This window comes from Clytia hemisphaerica, unplaced genomic scaffold (genome assembly GCF_902728285.1).
Source record: "Clytia hemisphaerica strain Z4C2 unplaced genomic scaffold, Clytia hemisphaerica genome assembly, whole genome shotgun sequence".
Lineage (NCBI taxonomy): Eukaryota > Metazoa > Cnidaria > Hydrozoa > Leptothecata > Clytiidae > Clytia > Clytia hemisphaerica.
In genome coordinates, this window is record NW_027104114.1 from 849,295 (window position 1) to 867,390 (window position 18,096).

General features: G+C 34.6%; 1 protein-coding gene across 1 annotated transcript; it reads left to right on the forward strand.

The window, feature by feature from the left end:
- The first annotated feature begins 7,252 nt into the window (after positions 1-7,252).
- Positions 7,253-16,424, forward strand: LOC136813405 (RING finger protein DG17-like). Its single transcript, XM_067069924.1, has 9 exons — positions 7,253-7,555; positions 8,511-8,568; positions 9,381-9,482; positions 10,767-10,934; positions 11,855-11,935; positions 12,932-13,009; positions 14,720-15,676; positions 15,873-16,031; positions 16,304-16,424. Exons 1-7 carry the CDS (start codon positions 7,272-7,274, stop codon positions 15,542-15,544), a joined length of 1,596 nt encoding a protein of 531 aa, XP_066926025.1. The 5' UTR covers positions 7,253-7,271; the 3' UTR covers positions 15,545-15,676; positions 15,873-16,031; positions 16,304-16,424.
- The last annotated feature ends 1,672 nt before the right edge of the window (positions 16,425-18,096 follow it).

Below are 18,096 nucleotides of genomic sequence, written 5' to 3' on the forward strand. Positions count from 1 at the left end.
TCTCGCGCCTAATAACTAGGAACTTTATTATTTAGTGATCATTAGCTTGATGTTAACGGTCAGCGCTAGTCGTTTTTTTTTTATATTGGAAAAAATTAATGAATTTTGTCAAGCACATTAAAGTTTATTTCTTCGCTTTTCGGGTTTTTTGTGGAAAATGAAAAACAACTTTTACTCGAATAGTGGTGCAAGTGGTTCTGTGTGCGAGATTTGCTGCGTATGAGATTTACCTTTAAGGTGGGAGTCACATGAAGCTTTGAGATTTGGTGAAAAAATTATCGATTTCGGGATTTTGCGCGTTTAATGACCCTATACCCTTTCTGAATACACCCTGAAAATTTTAAGGCCGTAGCATTTATATTTCTTGAGATATAAGGTTTTTTATAGACCCTGATCTAAAATATTTTCCTTAGCAACGAAAAGTTATACCCGTTGCTAGGGCCCGATTTCTTTATGGCTGATCTAAACATAGGATCATGACATACCAAACGAAAGGTCTTTTTACGCCCTTTTCGGGCGTCTAAGTCAATACCGCCTTTTTTTCGCGGGATTTCCTAATATCAAAGATGGTAACCACAGAAGTGATATTTTTAAAAACATACAAATTTTGGAGGCTGTCCAGCCAGTCAGCAGTATTTTTGACTATGAAAACTGCTATTGAAAACTGACTATGAAAACTGTCATTCTTCTCAACTAAGAAAGCTTGAGCTAGGTGAAGCCAAAGACTTGATTCTCAACTCAACGTTTCCGATATGAACTTAGTTTGATGACGACACCTACCGAAAAACTTTGAAGGACAAAGAGACGAAAGGCAGTGAAGTCAAGTTTGAAGATATTCTTTATTAGAAAAACAGTTAAAAGCAGTCAAAACGCAATTTACCTTACCTCCTGAGTTTGTCTTTGTTATGCTAAAATATAACAAACCTTTGTCATGCTGTCTAACATCTAATTACAAAAACCTCCAATCACTACTTCTCCGCCATCTTGTTTCACTTTAAATGCCGTGTTTTAAAATTCCTTAGCTACATTATATGTACGGAAAAGGTTTTCTCCAGGTTTTTTCAATCCCGGTATTAAACTATGAGGGTGGTTCCGCCCGCTTATTTCCCTTGAGCCCCGGGAATACTTAACAATAAAAGAGATTTTAAAATTAATGTTGAAATGCGTATTTTTTCGATAAATTAAGGCGATACTCAACAAAAAATAAGGTGGTTTTAAACAAATCTTTGACAAATTGGCGTTTCTTTCTGTTCTAATATATGCAAATCACGTCGAAAAAAGAATATATTTCCGCCTTTACTTTCACTTTCGCTTTCGTGTTACGCGATTCCAATTGGATGAATACTGCTCGCTAACAAATTCTGATTGGCTGTAAGTCTTTAGCTTCAGGATTCTGATTGGATCATTTCCCGCGTCACGGTTGAATTTTGATTGGTTGAAAGTTTCTGAGCGTGAATTCTGATTGGATGAATACCTGAAAAGTAAACAATAGTATGTAAGTATTTTGCTCATCAAAACCTAAAGATTTCCAGGGGGTTTTATTTACTTTGCAAGACGATAATTAAGCCTACAAAACACCGAGAAAAAAACCCAACATAGAACAGGTGTATTTTGTAATGTAGAATATGATAGCGTGAATCTTTTTGAAATTCTATGTCAGGATTTTTTCTCAATGCCCCGTAACTATGCCCGGGGTACCCTTTGCTAAGACTTTATCTTAAAAACGAAAGCGATTACGGCAAAAAGTAGCAATTTTCGTAATACCTCAAATATTGATACTTGACTGTACTGGAAGGCATATTCAATGATGTATCTATTTAAAGGTCCAAGTGTTTAGGGAATTGAAAGCCTGGAGGCTGGTTTAACAGTTGTGTGTAATGATTTATTAAAGGTCTGCGAAACTCCCTTCGCGCCCTGGTCCTGATGGATTATTTACATTCACGAGAAATCGTGCACGGCTAGATGTCCAAGTGGATTCTTGTATCACAACAGATCAACTTTGAATTAACTTATGACTGACAGAATCAGTGAGGAAAATATACTAGGATGATCTATTACATTGAAAATATGGTATTTGTTGTGAAAACACACTTAAATTGACTTAAATCGATGTTGACGTGGAGTTTGGCGCAAAATTTTAAGGATTGGCGCACATCACGTGAGAGTGATAATTTGGAATTTCTGGACTATTTTGATATTTGAAAGCCTTTTATAAAGTATATAAAGTAGAACTTTATTCGATTTTTGTCAAACAGAGAAAGAATTTTGTAAAACGGTCGATTTATTACAGAGAAATAGAGAGATATATCTATTTCTGACTTTACGGACCGTTTTCTCAAAATAGGTTTCAGGGGGTTTTCGCACACCTTGACAACGTTTTCTCAGGATTGGAAAGAGCTATGATCATGAAATTTTCAGGAGTTGTTCCATTTATGGTTTGCTATGGAATGAATGGATTAGATTTTTAAAAAAATCTAGAAAAATCAATTTTCAACTTTAAAACTCTAATTTTCCATTTTTTAGGTTCCAGACCCCCTGGAATGAAATTTTGAAAAAATTATCCATTCATTCCACAGCTTATCCAAATACTAACAACCTCCAAAAAGAATTTTTGGAATAGCTTTTATAGATTTTTCTGAAACGCTGCCAAAGTATTTTGATAGTGTATTACCCCCTGGCTGATATTACCCCCGTCTTGGCTATTTTTAGAATTTTTTTTTAATTTTTCACATTGTCTATTGTTATATTACATTTCTGGAAAGTTTCATTTAGAAATCTTTTCTGCTTCAAAAGTTATGATGGAAAATGTAAAATTTCAATTTTCTCCATTCTTCATGTGACTCCCACCAAGGGAACTTTTTTTGGCGGGAACTAATTTTGGCGGGCAGCAAATACCCTAAAAAAATTTAATTTTGGCGGGAACTTATTTTGGCGAATAGTAGACTGGAGTCGTTTATAATGCGTGTAATACTAATAATACCAATTCTAATAATAATACGGGATTTATTTTGTATAAACGACTGGAAGAATCCGGTGTTCCAGCCTTATAGATACCCCGACTAGCTACGCAGAAACTTGCGTAGCGAGAAAACAATTTTTCAAGCAACAACAAACTCTCAAAACGAAATCAACTCAAATGAAAAACTTTCAATACACAAATCCACACACATTTTTTTTCTCAAGAATTATTTTGAGCGGGAAAAAATTATAATTGCAATATTGACACTTTTCTTTTGTTTGGAGTTAGTGCACAAGGTTTCTAGACGACTAAAATTGTTCCCTTCATTACTTTTTGCTTTATTTCTACTATGTATGAATTAGTCGTCTAGCTTGCTAGACTAGGCGAATAGTGATTTTTTTTTAATTCTGGCGGTAACTAATTTGGGCGAATGACAGCGTAAATCTGTTCTATTTTGCCTTATTTTGAGCAATTTTGATGAATTTCAGGGGTTATTTAGGCAAGGAAACCAAAAATTTAATTTTGGCGGGAACTAATTTTGGCGAATTTCGTCTAAATTAAATCCGCCAAAATAAGTTCACTCTATCATTTCCCTGCCTTAAGCATGAAGGTATAAAGAAACAGGACATACTTCTTGTAACCATGCTTGCCCTACGATTAAAAAGATTACGAGGTATGCATGCTCATAATCTCATATATCGTGCATTTTTAATGAGTTCTTTTGTTGATAGGTGAAATCTTATTGGCTAACTCAAGTGTCGGAAATAAGATGAGACGAGATTCATTGTTTCTGACATCGGCGTAAGAAAATATTTGGACTAAAAAAGGGCCTGTAAACTTTGCAATCATCATCAAATGACAAGATTGTTCGATCAACATTTTCTTCAAGGTGAACTCTATTGCTTAATACTTTCCTCCAAAATTCTCCAGCGACTTTTTGTCTACAAGTTGGGTCTGAAATTGTGTGTGCTTATAAAGAACTTTTTATTTTCTGGCTGGAGAAAATATCTTTTCAAAACAAAATTTAATGGATGACAAAATTGAACGCAAACTTATTTCGTGGAGCTAAATTTTATTTTATTCTCGTATATTAGAAGGCTAGAAATCTTCGATGCTGATAGTAAGAATGTTCAGAGCAAACTTGAGTTCTACTAAAAAGTCGTATTTCATCGGGCGAGCCTAGAATTTCTTTTGATTTATTACATAAAAGGAATCAAAAGACTTTAACGACCAATTACCGACAAATTCATCTCCTGTCTATCGTTATACCTCTATGCCTTAAGGTACTGCAATCATAAGGTTTGTTTTTATTTGGAAAATACACATAATTATTGCTATCCTTTTACCTCCGGCAATCAAACTTTTCTCATCAAACATTATGTTTTGATTATAAATAATCTAGTTTTGACGGTTGAAAAAAATTCCAATATTTTCAAACGTAAGCATATTCTGCTTCTAAGTGGATGCACTTAAAATATTTAGCCTCAAGATTTCAGTCAGTGATTTTTCTAATCTCAAAATAGATTATCCATTCTGTGCACGCCACGCTCTGCTCTAAAGGGATGTGGCGAATGTAACGATCTGACCTGGTTGCCAAGCCAAAACAATCAAAACCGCGTTGCTTATTGCTAAACGAAAGCGACTGAGTTCTAATATTTATATGTTTACGAAAAATGAAAGGGGCAATCTATGTAATACTATACAAAATTTTTTTGAGACCCCCCCCCCTTGTACGCAGAGAACAATAGAAATAAAATCATTCAAACAATAGACGTACGATTTTGTAAAACCACTCTCAACCAAATTCATTGCCTGCGCAAAACATATATGAATGGCAAACAAAGCGACTGGGTTCTAACGTTTATTTTCATGATTGACGTCATAGTTTTCATTGCGATTGTTTTGTTTTAGCCAATCATCGCGCTCTAAAGCTCATTTGATATTCATCCAAAAACTGGATAAAAAAGATCAGCCAAACCGATGCAGGTTCTATTACAGAGCCATGGGCTTAAAATTGAATACTCATTTACTTCTAAACCCGAAAGGCTAGTCTCGAGACTCCTGGATGGGAAATGAAGCTACTTATTTCCCATCCAGAACGCTCGCGCGTTGGTTTTTACTCAAACGCTTGATTAAACGTAAAATATATCGCAAAATTTCAAAAATTGCAGTCCTCCATAACAAAAAACCCACTAGATAGAATCCGTCGTCCTGATTGCGGCGCGTTTTGGATGGGAAATAATTGGCTTCACTTTCCCTTGCCTTGGAAATATTAAAGAATCTACTCTAGGCCCTTCAGGCTTTGTCAACTCAATGGGAATATTTGCCATGTGCGGAGTAATTATAAAATTAATAGGCCCTGGGTTGTTTTTTTATAATCCTGATAACGTTCACGAAAGGTCTGAGAAAATTAACTAAAGTTCTGAACTCGAACATAGTCCCTCAGTGCGCAATTTTATTATTTTGATAGCGCTCACAATTGTATCACGTCCATCAGTAAAATCAACAGTGGTGCAAGTGGCTCTGGGTAAGAGATTGCAAGGAGAGATAAGCAAATTGTTACTTTTTCAAATGTCCCGTGTGCAAAAAGACGGGTTTCTAATTACCATTTAGAAGCCAGAAAACTGGGTTAATTTGAAGTTTATACAAGCTCTTATTTGATTTGGTTGGTCGTTAATATGTACAAATAAAACAATTAATTTTGAAATTTTTTTCTAAAGATCGCGTCAATTCTATTACTTCAAATAACCAATTAGTTAAGTATCTTATAAAAACTTCAGCTGATCCCAAAAAGACTTTAAATACGAACACTCCCTCTCTCGATAGTAATCTTTAATTCATTGGGTTACTTTGTTTGTGTTGTTCGTGTGTGAACGAGTAAATAAATATATTGCTGTGTTGTATCTTTAAGGATTGAGGACACAAGAAGTTTTTTTCGCGTTGATGCAATGCAACATGCTCCATGCCACTAACCTGAAACGCTTTCTCGCGTCTCCACCCTATTTTTCTTTCTACAAATAAAAGTGAAATCAGAAACACTTTTTTAATAACATTTGTGTGTCTCTCACTTTTAATTTATTGGTAGAAAGAAAGATGGGGTGGTGACAATTGCACCAACACAAGAAAAAGGTGCGTGTCTCATGGTTTCTTTTTTTGTTTCATGGCACAAAAAGTGAGGGAAATACCCAAAAAAAAGACACAATAGTGAGTTTAAGTAAATCGGTAAAATCACGACGACGAACGAAAATTTAACAGGCTAGTGAGTTTCAACAATTTCGTATTTCCACTAGCCCATTACATTTTTCGCCCGTCGTCGTGATTACCCCAGTATACTTAACCTCACTAATGATTTTGTCCCTGGGACAATGGAGCAAAAGTGATTCGAATCATTGCTCCGTTGTCCCAAGGACAAAAGTGAGATTTAACTTTTATTGGCAGATTTATCTACTTTATTATACGATTAGAGTTTTTTTACGCCCTTTGTAGATAATTCCAGCAGGGGTGACTAGGTTTGCGAATTGGCGTACCTTAAAGGAAGAAATTTTGGCGGGAATTTAATTTGGCGGATGGTCGAAAAAGTTTTTTCAGAGGGAATTTAATTTGGCGGTGAACTTGAAAAATTAAATTTTGCGGGAATTTAGTTTTGCAGATGAAGGATATTTTTGTCCAAAAAACACCATTAAAAAAAGAAAAATCTGTTTTAAGGCCTGATATGGCACACATTCGGGGGAATAAAGGCGAATTTTGACCAAATCTGCCAAATTAAGTTCCCGCCAAAATGTCTCTCCTTAAGTGCGTGTCAAAATTAGTCTGGATATCCATACTCTATATTCAAACTTACACCACGCAAGCAAAAATCCCATTAGAAGCTACTCATTGAGAAGTGTGGTATTTTTGACCCAGTTTAATTTGTTTACATTTCGTTTGAATTTGTGCCAAAAAAGCCGTTGATAAGGTTAGCCAATCAGATTCGCGCACTTCCAATCAAAACAATAATATCACGTGATTTCAACAATTGTTTAACAGCCAATAGTCTAGCATGCTAGACGACTTAACTCAGTAAAAAATAGGAAGTAGAAAACTTGACAGGAGCATCAATATAATTATTTTAACCATATCCCGACATAAAAATTTCCCGCTTTCAACATAAACGTTATAAACGACTGGATTCCCAGTCTAAACAGCCAATAGAATTTTGCGACTAGGATGACAGAAGTTTTCTGTAGGCTATTATCTCAAACCGTCTGATAATCCCTTCAATATAAATACTTTTCATTTAATGCATTCAAGTAAGAAAGAAAGAAAATTCGAAATGGAAAAATCATCTTCAGATCAATGGAAATGGGAACAAGGCTATGACTTCAAAAGAACGGTCGATCCATATCCAAGCGAGTATGAATGTGCAATTTGTCGATTTCTGATAAGAAATTGCGTCCAAGTACCATGCAAAGTTGGTCATTTTTTATGTAAAAGTTGTTTAGAGGGATGGCAAATGAGCGTTATTAGAATAGATGGAGAAGATAAATTCGTTTTGAAGGATTCGAAGAAATTAGAAAATTTTGACAACGAAACGAAAGATGAGGAAGACGAAGAAAGGTATCACTTATTTTAGTTTTGGGCGGTTTCATTTCCTCAATACACGCTTTTTTATAAGAATAGTGTACTTTGGTTGAGGGTGAATGTTATTCTTATTTTTCTATGTGCGATTATCTAGCACCCAAATGCAGAAATTTTTTCCGACCACGCTACAGGTTTTGAAGGTCGGAGAATTATTTGACATCTGCTCGGCCCGAGGGCCGTCTGACTTGGGATACTACACATCAAAAGACTGAAGGTGTTTATTCGACTTAGGTTGATTAATGTATGGTCAACAATATGAATATTCATTAGCTCCACATTCAAAAACTGTAGGTGTAGGTTTTTTGGCATTATTGACGCGGAAACAATTAGGCTGGGCTTAAAAAATTGTTGGTTTGCCGTCACCCGACCCTAGCTTTTGGAGTTGGGTCGGTCGGTCGGAATTTATTTTTATTTTGGCGATTTATGAAATTTTCGTCCATGGAAGGGTTAACGATTTGTTTACATTTAGGTAATTTTGAATAAAAAACAGAAGTGCTAGCAGGGAATTTACGATTCTTATGCTTGAGACAAACAAGATACTAGTTTTGATTTTTTATTGTTTGAAGTTTTTGAAGGAAAAAAAATCTTCTTTAGAATGGCAATAAAATTTTTTGGGTCGGCAGGTTTCGAGGTAGGGTTGGTCGGGTGACGGCAAACCAACAATTTTTTAAGTCCAGCCTTAGTTTAAACACATTCTCCGATAATCTTCATCATAGTACCCGTCATATTCATTAATTTGTTTGACCATTTATCACCGGCTAATGCCCTTCAAAAATTATGGTAATTTCCCAGTTTTTGGGACATGCCATAACTTACCTGAGTTACAAATTTCCAAGAGGAGGTCCAGGGAGGTCCAAATTTCCTAGGAAATAAGTACTCGGGAGTAAAAGAACCAAAATTAATTTTCTACATTTTCTTTGCTTCGTTATAGAGAGGACACTCGGATAAAATGTCCCATATGCTCGTTGGCTTATTATGACAAAGAAAAGGTATACAAAGTCTTTTATATATTTTAATATCAGAAGTTGAAGTATTACCCATAGATTTAAGAAGCCAGAAGGGAATCCTACCTAAGTCACGTGATACGACGTGATATTACAATAGAATTTCAGCGCTTGACCAATCAGAAGCTTCATGGGTTTTCACAAACAATAGCAGCAATATTTTTTCAGATATTCAATTGTTTTTGCTTGCAATGGCTTAAAGCACGACATCTAGCCCTTCGGGTTTTATAAATCTATGGTATTACCAGGTCACCGTAGTTTCACTGTCTTATGATTCTGATTGTCTTTCAAATTCTTTTATCCGTCAAATTATTCACCTTGGAAATATCTTTCCAACGATGTATGACTTTATAACATACAGTAGCATGAATGGGTGGTGAGAAAATGCTACATACTTTTGAGATAGACTTTAGATCGGCTAAACACATATTAGGGACGAGATGACGTTTTTACAAGCTCTTATTTGATTTGGTTGGTCGTTAACCAGTAATAGACCAGAAATTAAATATTCATGATGTTGTGTCTTTTTGGCACCAAATTATACATACTGGTTGTTGAAATACACATTATTAGCGCTTTTTCCATGCCAGTTTAACATTTTAAAAGTAATAATCTGACATTTTTTGAGGTTTCTCCGATAAGACGTTTCAAAATTTCCATTGGGACTTCGTTTCGCGGATGACACCCAAATCTGCGAAATTAACTCCCTGGCGAAAATTTATCCCCTTAAGGTAGTAAAACAAAGGACAACAACCTATTTCTTTTTGTAATTTCTTGTTTATATTGTACATTATTAGGTAGTACCAGTTCCTCCTATTGACCGGGCTATTTCAAATTTATCAGTGTATTGCCAAGAAAATGATGATTGTCTTTGGAAAGGCCCAATCAATAAATATGAAGTAAGCAAGCCTATTTTGAATATTATTTTTATTTCATTCTGTACCCAGCTGGCACACAACGTTATTTCAACGTTTATCAACGTCCATATAACGTTAGATGAACGTTGAAACAGCGTTGTGTGCCAGCCGAGTTGTTCTCAATTCATTCAAGATACCAAGCGAATACCCCTTAAAACCTGCAAAAAATAGAGGTACCATCTATCTGAAAATTTAGTTGGAATTTGAGGCTGAAACTTTTTGCGGTGTCGACATACGCTGTCTATGGTTTTCTTCCCTAGCAGTGATGTTTTGTAGAAACCAGTTTTCAGTTTTTCACGAGGAAGTGAAAAATAAATGCGCCCTTTTTAGCTATTTACTCCTTAAAACCTTCAAATTGCTTTTTCTTGGATAGCTTTTTATAAAATAGTCGTCTCAAATTTTGAACACTCACTGTAAAGTTACTATCCCAACTGTCACACAGCGTTGTTTCAACGTTCATCTGGACGTTGTGAACATTAGTGGACGTTAAAACAACGTTGTGTGCCAGCTGGGATGTTACAATTAGATCATTGGTACCTAAATATTTTCAAAACAGTATTTTAAAATCAAATTACACCTTAAAAAACCTACAATAGTACACCTTAAAACCTACAAACATTGACCCCTTGCATACAACCCTATACAACTTACTTACTGAAACTGTGAAATTGCAATTCAGGCGCTGAACCGTGATTTAATTGATCAAATACTTGCTAGAAATCCATATAGGATTTCATACCCATAATTCAATTGCGCCTATTTTTGTCAAAAAACGACTGTTTGATGAAGGGTCAAAACTTTTATTGACTTCATTTTTGACGTATGGTACTATTGTTTTTCTAATTTTCCATCAAATTTGTGACATTTTGGTATGTAATATGACCATGTTTTGAGAAAGTTCATCTTCAGATTTAGAACTTTGATGGCTTAACGATATCTTTATCAATCTTTTGTCTAACCATTAAGAAGAGAATTGTTTCATACTTACATGTATAGGTACCTAAAAAGTATAGGTTTTATAACATTAAATTTAACTGTGTAATCTCTAGGCCCGAAAAAACTTGATTTTTGGAAGAGATTAAAAAAAAAAGCGAATGGACTTTATTTAGAGTACAGTATATGGCCCCCAAAACGAAGACGGCCCCCAAAACGGAGGTCGTCATTAAAATGAGGATTCTGACTTGTAAAAAAGCGAATGGCCTTTATTTAGAGTAGAAACTTTTACAAAAGTTGACCAAAATTGACTGTTCTCTTTTTGTCATCTAGGAACACGTTGAAAATGAATGCGGTTACAAAACAATCCAGTGCGAGTTGACAGGATGTAGTGCTACTTTTCCAAGAAAAGATCAGAAAGAACACGAAAAAGATTGCCCTTATCGTTTTGAAGACTGCAAATTTTGTAACACAGCGTTTCAATTCATCGAGTTAAACGAGGTAAAGCCGACTCTTGTATCTTACTTATATTACCCTGAGTATCAGAGGTTAAGTTTTCAAAGAAAATAGTAACCTCTGAAGACAAATAATAGAAATTTTATCGCGCATGTGTCAATCTAATCACTGTAGAAAAAATCAAAGATGAAGAGCAAATATTACCATATTAATGTCTAGCAGACTGTATCAGTATGCAGTTTACTATTTACGAATTCCCCAGAAACCTCCAAGTGTAGTTGAAATGAGTTTATTTCGAAAGAAATCTTTTACATGATCCCCAAATGTATAACAGTAATTACTAAACTTTTAATTATGGAAATGTCACTTTAATTGAATCGAAATAATAGACAGACTTTATGTTATGATTCTCTATCACTGACTCTTTTTACAAAGCATTGATGACTTTTTGTAAGTTGTGTTTTCAACGACGGGAATAAAAATATCGACTATGACGCTCATCCAAGATCTTGGATGGTCGTCATGGTTACTTTTGTCTTCGCTGATTGCGCGATGAATAGAATCTCGATTCGTCGGCACAGCGTAAATACATGATTTTGAGCTGTGCTTTTCACGGTATACTTATATCGCTTAGTTGTATACTCTGTGCGAATTATCTGTTTGAAAAAAAATTCTGCGATGAAGTTGTGGGGGATCAACTTTTGTCCTGGAGGGGGAAGTGAGTATTTTCACCTTGAGGGGGACTAAAATGCAAAATATGGGGGATTTCCATCCACAACTAAATGTTTGACTTGAACAATCGAATTCAAATCCCCAGCCATAAAAAAAAACGTACATTCCCATCGAGCTTTAGCTCGTAATTTTTACCCCCACTTGCTGAAAGACCCTACCGGGTCTGTGAGAGGGGGATGTGACTAGGACTAGGAGAAAAGACTGTTTCATTTAACTTTTGTTTATACTTTCAGGATAAGCACTATGCTGAATGTGATTTGAGACCCATTGACTGCACAAATGAAGGCTGTCAAGAGAGACTTTCAAGAAAAGAGGTGAGACCTTCCTTTTTAGACATTTCCAGCTTGTACACAACGTTGTTTTGACGTTTACCACCCACCCAAAACCTTGCTACGGGAGAAGATCAAAATAAACGAAAATGATTGCTACCATCTGTTAGTGATCGTACTGACGTCGGTATAATTTTTCTAACTTCAAGCGGCAGTACCAATCATTTTCGTTAATTTTGACTTGATTGAAGGGACTACAATAATTGTTCGAATTGATGAGACAGAGGTTCGAGTTAAAGGGAATTCACTGTTATGTTGAAAATTACCGTCAAGGGGCCGTCCACATAGTACGTACGCACTAAGGGGGAGGGGGTCTTATTCTAAAAAGCGTATGCTTGCGTACATGGGGAGGGGAGGGGTCAAAGGAAAATGTAAGTACGCAGAGAAAAAATTTTTCATAGCTCTTTTTTGCTTGTTTTTTTTGTCGACTTTTACGCTTCTTATACACATCAAGAGGAAAAGAAAAAGTTTCTTAATTAACATTGGGTTTCATGTATGAAATAAAGGTCCGAACCAAACGATTTGAATTCGAAATTTTCTTCAACCGAGGGCCCCCCCCCCCCGCTTAATGAAAAAGTACGTATTTACCAGAGGGGTATAGCCATTTGCTAACGCTTGCGTACAGGGGGGGGGGGTACTCGATTTTTGACATTTTAGTGCGTACGTACTATGTGGACGGCCCCCAACAAGAAACTCGATTTAGAAGAAGAAAAAAAAAGCATTTTATTTGTAACTGTGGTCTGAGTAATCATTTTACCTAAATTTTATTCCCATAAGGGGGGGGGCACTTGGTCCATACTACTATAAACGTTACTATAATTCAAAATTTCCTCGAACAAATTTTTTTTACCCGTGCGTGCTCGAATTTTGGAGTCTTTACTGTATCAAATAATAGAGCGTATCGAATAGTAGAACGTCGAGTTAGAGACAGTCAACTGTGTATGAACTCTCTTCAGATTTTCTTTTTTTTGTTTTCTTCAGATGCGAAGTGTTCACTTGGAGAAATGTTTATTTAAGAGGATCAAATGTGATTTTGTTGAATTTGGATGTCAAGAAGAAGTATATTTATTATTTTGCGGCATGACATTTTTTGAAAATCCTAAAGTAATAAGTTGGAGATATTTCACAGAAAAGTGCTACCAAGGGGTATTTCGGGTCCCATATCTTCCGAAGGACTTTTCTGTTTGCCTTGAAAGTTAACAAACTTCTTAACCTAAGGTTGAACTACCACTGATGTAAAAATGAACGTTATAGCATAAGTAGAAAAAAAGCTCAATTTTTTGCTGTCGCAAATTTAACCACTAAAAATCGCGAATTTTTCAACCAAAAATACATTCAAATATAGCGCTTTTGATTCTCTAAAACAAGCAAAAAAAAATTCCATAATTATGTTTGACTATCAAAAGTTACAGGCATTTTTGTTTCCACTGCCAGTTATATCTGGACAGACTTTAAGTCGTGTCAGCCTTATACCCTCGGGTACCTAATGTAAAACGGGGGATTTGGAATAGGGGGGAATTGGGAAAATTGTTAAAACTTAAGGGCTCTGACCATAGTCGAAAAATTGATTTTAGTATATGAACATAAAAATTTTGTTTTAGGTTCTTTAACACTTTTAACAAATAATTGCCTTTATAAATTGCTTTTTAATCAAATCCCCTAAGAGTAATTAAGAATTTAATTGCAAAAATGACGTTATGACTTATGAGCTTTAAAAAGACGTTAGTATGTTGCATCACCTTCTTTTATAAAAAGTGCTAAGTTTTAATGGGTGATTAACCTTTTTGTTTCGAAATTTTTTCAAACTGTCCGCAAAGAATTGAGCTGTTATAAATTTTTCGGAAAAATTTTCTAACTTATATAATGCATCAAAAGTTATAGCTGTTTTTCTATGAAAAATTGGTCAAAAAGCACTATTTTCAATATTTTTAGACAAATAAGCTTTTACAAAAATTTTCCGAATCTATTGGTAGTTTGGTTAAAGATACACCATCTAGTGCCAAAATCTTTTCCAAATGTTTTTTTTTCGCCGAAACTAAGGTCCTCAAAGTTAAAATAGTTAGTCTTCGCAAATGTCTTTATTTCTTTTTCATCAAATTTTTTCAATGCATTTTTTGAATTTTTAGATTTAGGAATAGTTGGCCTAACAGAAAAAGTACAACATGCCATAGTTTTGTTGGTTACATCAGTCAGAAAAACACAATTTATACACGACAATTATGAAAAATTCACTATGGACAGAGTTCTTAATAAGCGGGGGAGGGTTGGGATAAAAATGGAAATTTTTTGAAACATTAATTAGTGGGGGAACGCTTATTAGGTACCTAGAGTAATTTTGAGCGTTTATGCAAAAAAAAAACACAATATAATGTTATTCAATTTTGGGAATTCTAAGCAAAGTTTCAAACATTTTGGTTGAAAATTGGGAATTTAGGACTTCACTGGGTCGAAAAACTGTCAAAGAAGGTGCATAATTTTTTAAATTTAGTCTTTCTCGCAGTGTCGATCTTCGTACTTTGTCACGGGTGCCCTCATGTCGTAAAACCTTAAGCTTTGGCGATTTTCACGAAAGAAAATGCATTTGAAAATTCTTAACAAGGTGATTCGCGAAAGTTTATTTTTTCTTCGAACTCGCGAAAGTAAAAGCAAAATTTCGCGAATTTTCGACCTCGCGAAAGTTTCTGTCGCGAAAGTTTGTACGTCAAACCTAGTACTCCCCAGAACACACCACGAGCATGATTTTAATAAATGTTCTTTTTTTCTCTGCAGATGTTGAAATCAGAGCAAGATGGTCATGACAAAAAATTTGATTCAAAACATACCAAGTGGATGCTTCTCTCTTTGACAAGAGAACTCTCGGAAATCAGGAAGGATAAAATCAGCATTAAACAAGATTTAGAGGGAATAAAAGAGGAGTTGAAAAAAACAAAACAAACTCTTTTAGCTAAACTTGTTGATGAAGAGGAGTACAAAAAAGAGCAGAAAAATGTCATCCGAAAACTCATTACTGTTGAAGAACAAAGACTAATGCTTGATGATCCTAAGGAGTTATTTCTTCAGCTGGGGAAAGAGCAAAAGGATATCGACCCAAATCTACTTGAACCGTTCTCATACGAAGGCAAAGAATATGACTTTGGTAATCAACTTTGTCGCTTCTTGACAATCGGTTATGAGCAACGAATGAAAATGCTTCTTTCAAAAATGGAGATCGGTGAAATTTATCAAATCGAAGATGGAAAAAAAGTGATCTTCAAACTTCAGTTGGTGGAACAAAGAAGTAATTTGACTGTATCACAATACAGCAATATTCCTTACTATCATGATTATTACAGAGCAAGAAAAATCTCTGGGTATCCGAATGATCTGATTTTCGGAAATGTTTATTTTGCTGTTTTTTATAATACCAGTGATAGTCAATACGTAGCTTTCAACATCCAATCATACAATAACAACAACTCCATCATGTTTTTGCATAATGTGAAAAAAAATGATCAACGATGTCAACTGATTTATGGTGGTTACAACACAGGTATCAATTGGGGTGAATATAAGACTGACGATAAACACGTTCTCTTTGAGTTGGCCATGAAATAATATGCTGATAAATATTTTGATGGCAACCAGCATTGATGAGAATGTACAAAACTAACCGTTGAAAACGTTGTCTATCTAAGAATCAACCATGAAAAGAATATGGTTATAAATAGACAATTAATACAAACATTTGTAGATACCTTAAAGGAAGAAATTTTGGCGGGAAGAAAATTTGGCGGATTTGGCGGATTTGGCCAGAATCCGCCAAATTAAGTTCCCGCCAAAATTTATTTTTTTCGCCAACCGCCAAATTAAATTCCCGCCAAATTAAACTCTTTTCTTTGTATACCATAAAATGAAAATATATGGACTACATGCTTTGACGTAGACAGGAGAACCGTCCATAGAATAAGAAATCATAGCATGAATCTCCAGGCTAACTTTGACGGCGCCGATGGAGTCTTATTGACTTAAAAGTTCAATAACTTTTCACTATAATTTTTTTGCAATAGATTATGAACAATCTTAGAAAAATTTGCACTCTGAGGCGAAACGAAAAAAAATTCTTGTTTCCGGAAACCGGCCGGGTGAAAAAATTTTTTTTTCCGACCCGGCCGCAAACTTGCGGCCGTACTTGTTGTAATTTAGGGCATAATTTATGCTGTGTTTATACATAAAAGTTATTCTTAAACTCTATTTCAATGAGCCATAAATTATCAAAAATAGCAAAAAAAAATTATTTTCCGTCCGGCCGCATGATAACTTTTTTCCTTCACCCGCATTCCGGAAACAAAACATTTTTTATCATTCGCCTGATAGATAAAATTTGCCAGATTTTGAGGATAATAAAAAGAATTTCGTACACTTTTCATAATGATAAATAAATAAAGTAAAGCAAAATAAGGTACATCAAATTGTGATGAGTGATTTACCCCTCATCAACTTCAAGTTCAATGTTAATTTGACTTTTTTCCCGAAACGAAATTCTTGTGTACTTTTTGTTTACGATGACAGACTTTGTACTTTAATGGGATAAACTTTCGCGGGTTGCACTTTTGGGTGGAAATATTTTCACGATTTTGTGACTTTTACTGTCAAATCATGCATGTCGGTTGTTGAAATACACATTATTTGCGCCTATTTGATGCAAGTAACCATTAAATAGTATTTATTTGACATGTTTTGAATTTTGTTTAGAAATATATCCGGATGAGCCCTTCCAAATTTCCATTGGGACTTATAATTTCGCGGAAAATCCACGAAATCCGAAATCCGAAATTTAATCCCTGCAAAAGTTTATCCCATTAAAGTATTTTATTTCTTTTACTTCATGAGGGAGAGGTAAGGAAGTATTCTACTAAGGGGGGTGGGGGGGTGTCAAAAAATTTCTGCCTGATGAAGCCTGCGAAACTTTGGCGAGGTATACATTATCTGTTAGGATTGTTAAATCAAAAAAAATTGCTGAAGAAAAAAATGAAGACTTTTGCGATCTCTCAACTTTGAAGTTTTAATTTTCAGCAAAGAAAAAACATTTTGAAAATATTTATGCGGTAGACAGCGTATCTTTTACCTAACGGATTTCAAAATCTTGACAAATTTTCATCCCAGTTTCATAGCTTAAACTTTAAATACTTTAGCAGTAAGAAAATGAGGTTAAAGGTTTTTTTTTTAAATAAGAGTGATATCGTTTGCTTACTCATCAATTTTAATTCATAAGCTTTTTCACATTGGATTGACACGGATGTGGAGCAAGATTGGCCAGAAATATATACTTATATCAGCATAATATAACAATAGTAAGACACTGTCCTGATATGAAACGGGTACACTTATGGAAAAATAAAACCTTTAAGTCAAAGAAAATATCATTTTGAAATAATTTGGAAATCTTTAAAGAAATTTGCTAATATTTTTATGCATAGAATTTCTATATGTACATTAAAGACGTTTATCAAAAACTCTTCTACCCTTCAAGATAAATGCCATAGCTAGCTAGTTACTTTAAGGGAACTAATTTTTGCTTTTTTCGCGGTTTCTCGGCGAAAATTAGAGCCCGCATATAACAATAAATTTCAAAAATCGCTAGGAGAATGAAGGGCAAAAACCACGAAGATTAATTCTTGCAAAATTCAATTTTTTGAAATTTTCTTTTTCCGCCGCGTAAAATCAGTTCCGCTAAAATTAGTTCTCTTTAAGTTCATAATATTTTTAATTCGATCCAAAAAAATTTCTTCTCTTAAGGTTAGCAGAATTTCTCATAAACGCCTAATGAAAATTTCTAATAAATTAATAACTCACGCGTTTTATATACTAAAATTAAAAAAAAAGTAATACCAATTTTCAAAAACCAAAAACAAAAATGTTGTTGTCATTTACTTACAAATAAATAAAAACAAAACTGAAATATAAAAATTAAAAATCCAGATTCTTTTAGAGTGAATTCAAATTTGTATAAAATTAAAAAAAAGAAGAACTTAAAGTTAAGGCTTGGGGACACGAGAGGTTTTTTTTTCGCGTTGGTGCAATGCAACATGCTCCATCCCATTAACATAAGAAAAAAGTACGTATCTCATGTTTTTTTTGTTTGTTTCATGGGACAAAAAGTGAGGGAA

What these genes read in the sequence shown, in the direction of transcription:
- LOC136813405 (XM_067069924.1), top strand. Translation starts at nt 7,272, where the DNA reads ATGGAAAAATCATCTTCAGATCAATGGAAATGGGAACAAGGCTATGAC. An exon ending in GCCCAATCAATAAATATGAA is followed by an intron (nt 9,483 to 10,766) that starts GTAAGCAAGCCT and finishes TTTGTCATCTAG; the next exon opens with GAACACGTTGAAAATGAATG. An exon ending in AGAGACTTTCAAGAAAAGAG is followed by an intron (nt 11,936 to 12,931) that starts GTGAGACCTTCC and finishes TGTTTTCTTCAG; the next exon opens with ATGCGAAGTGTTCACTTGGA.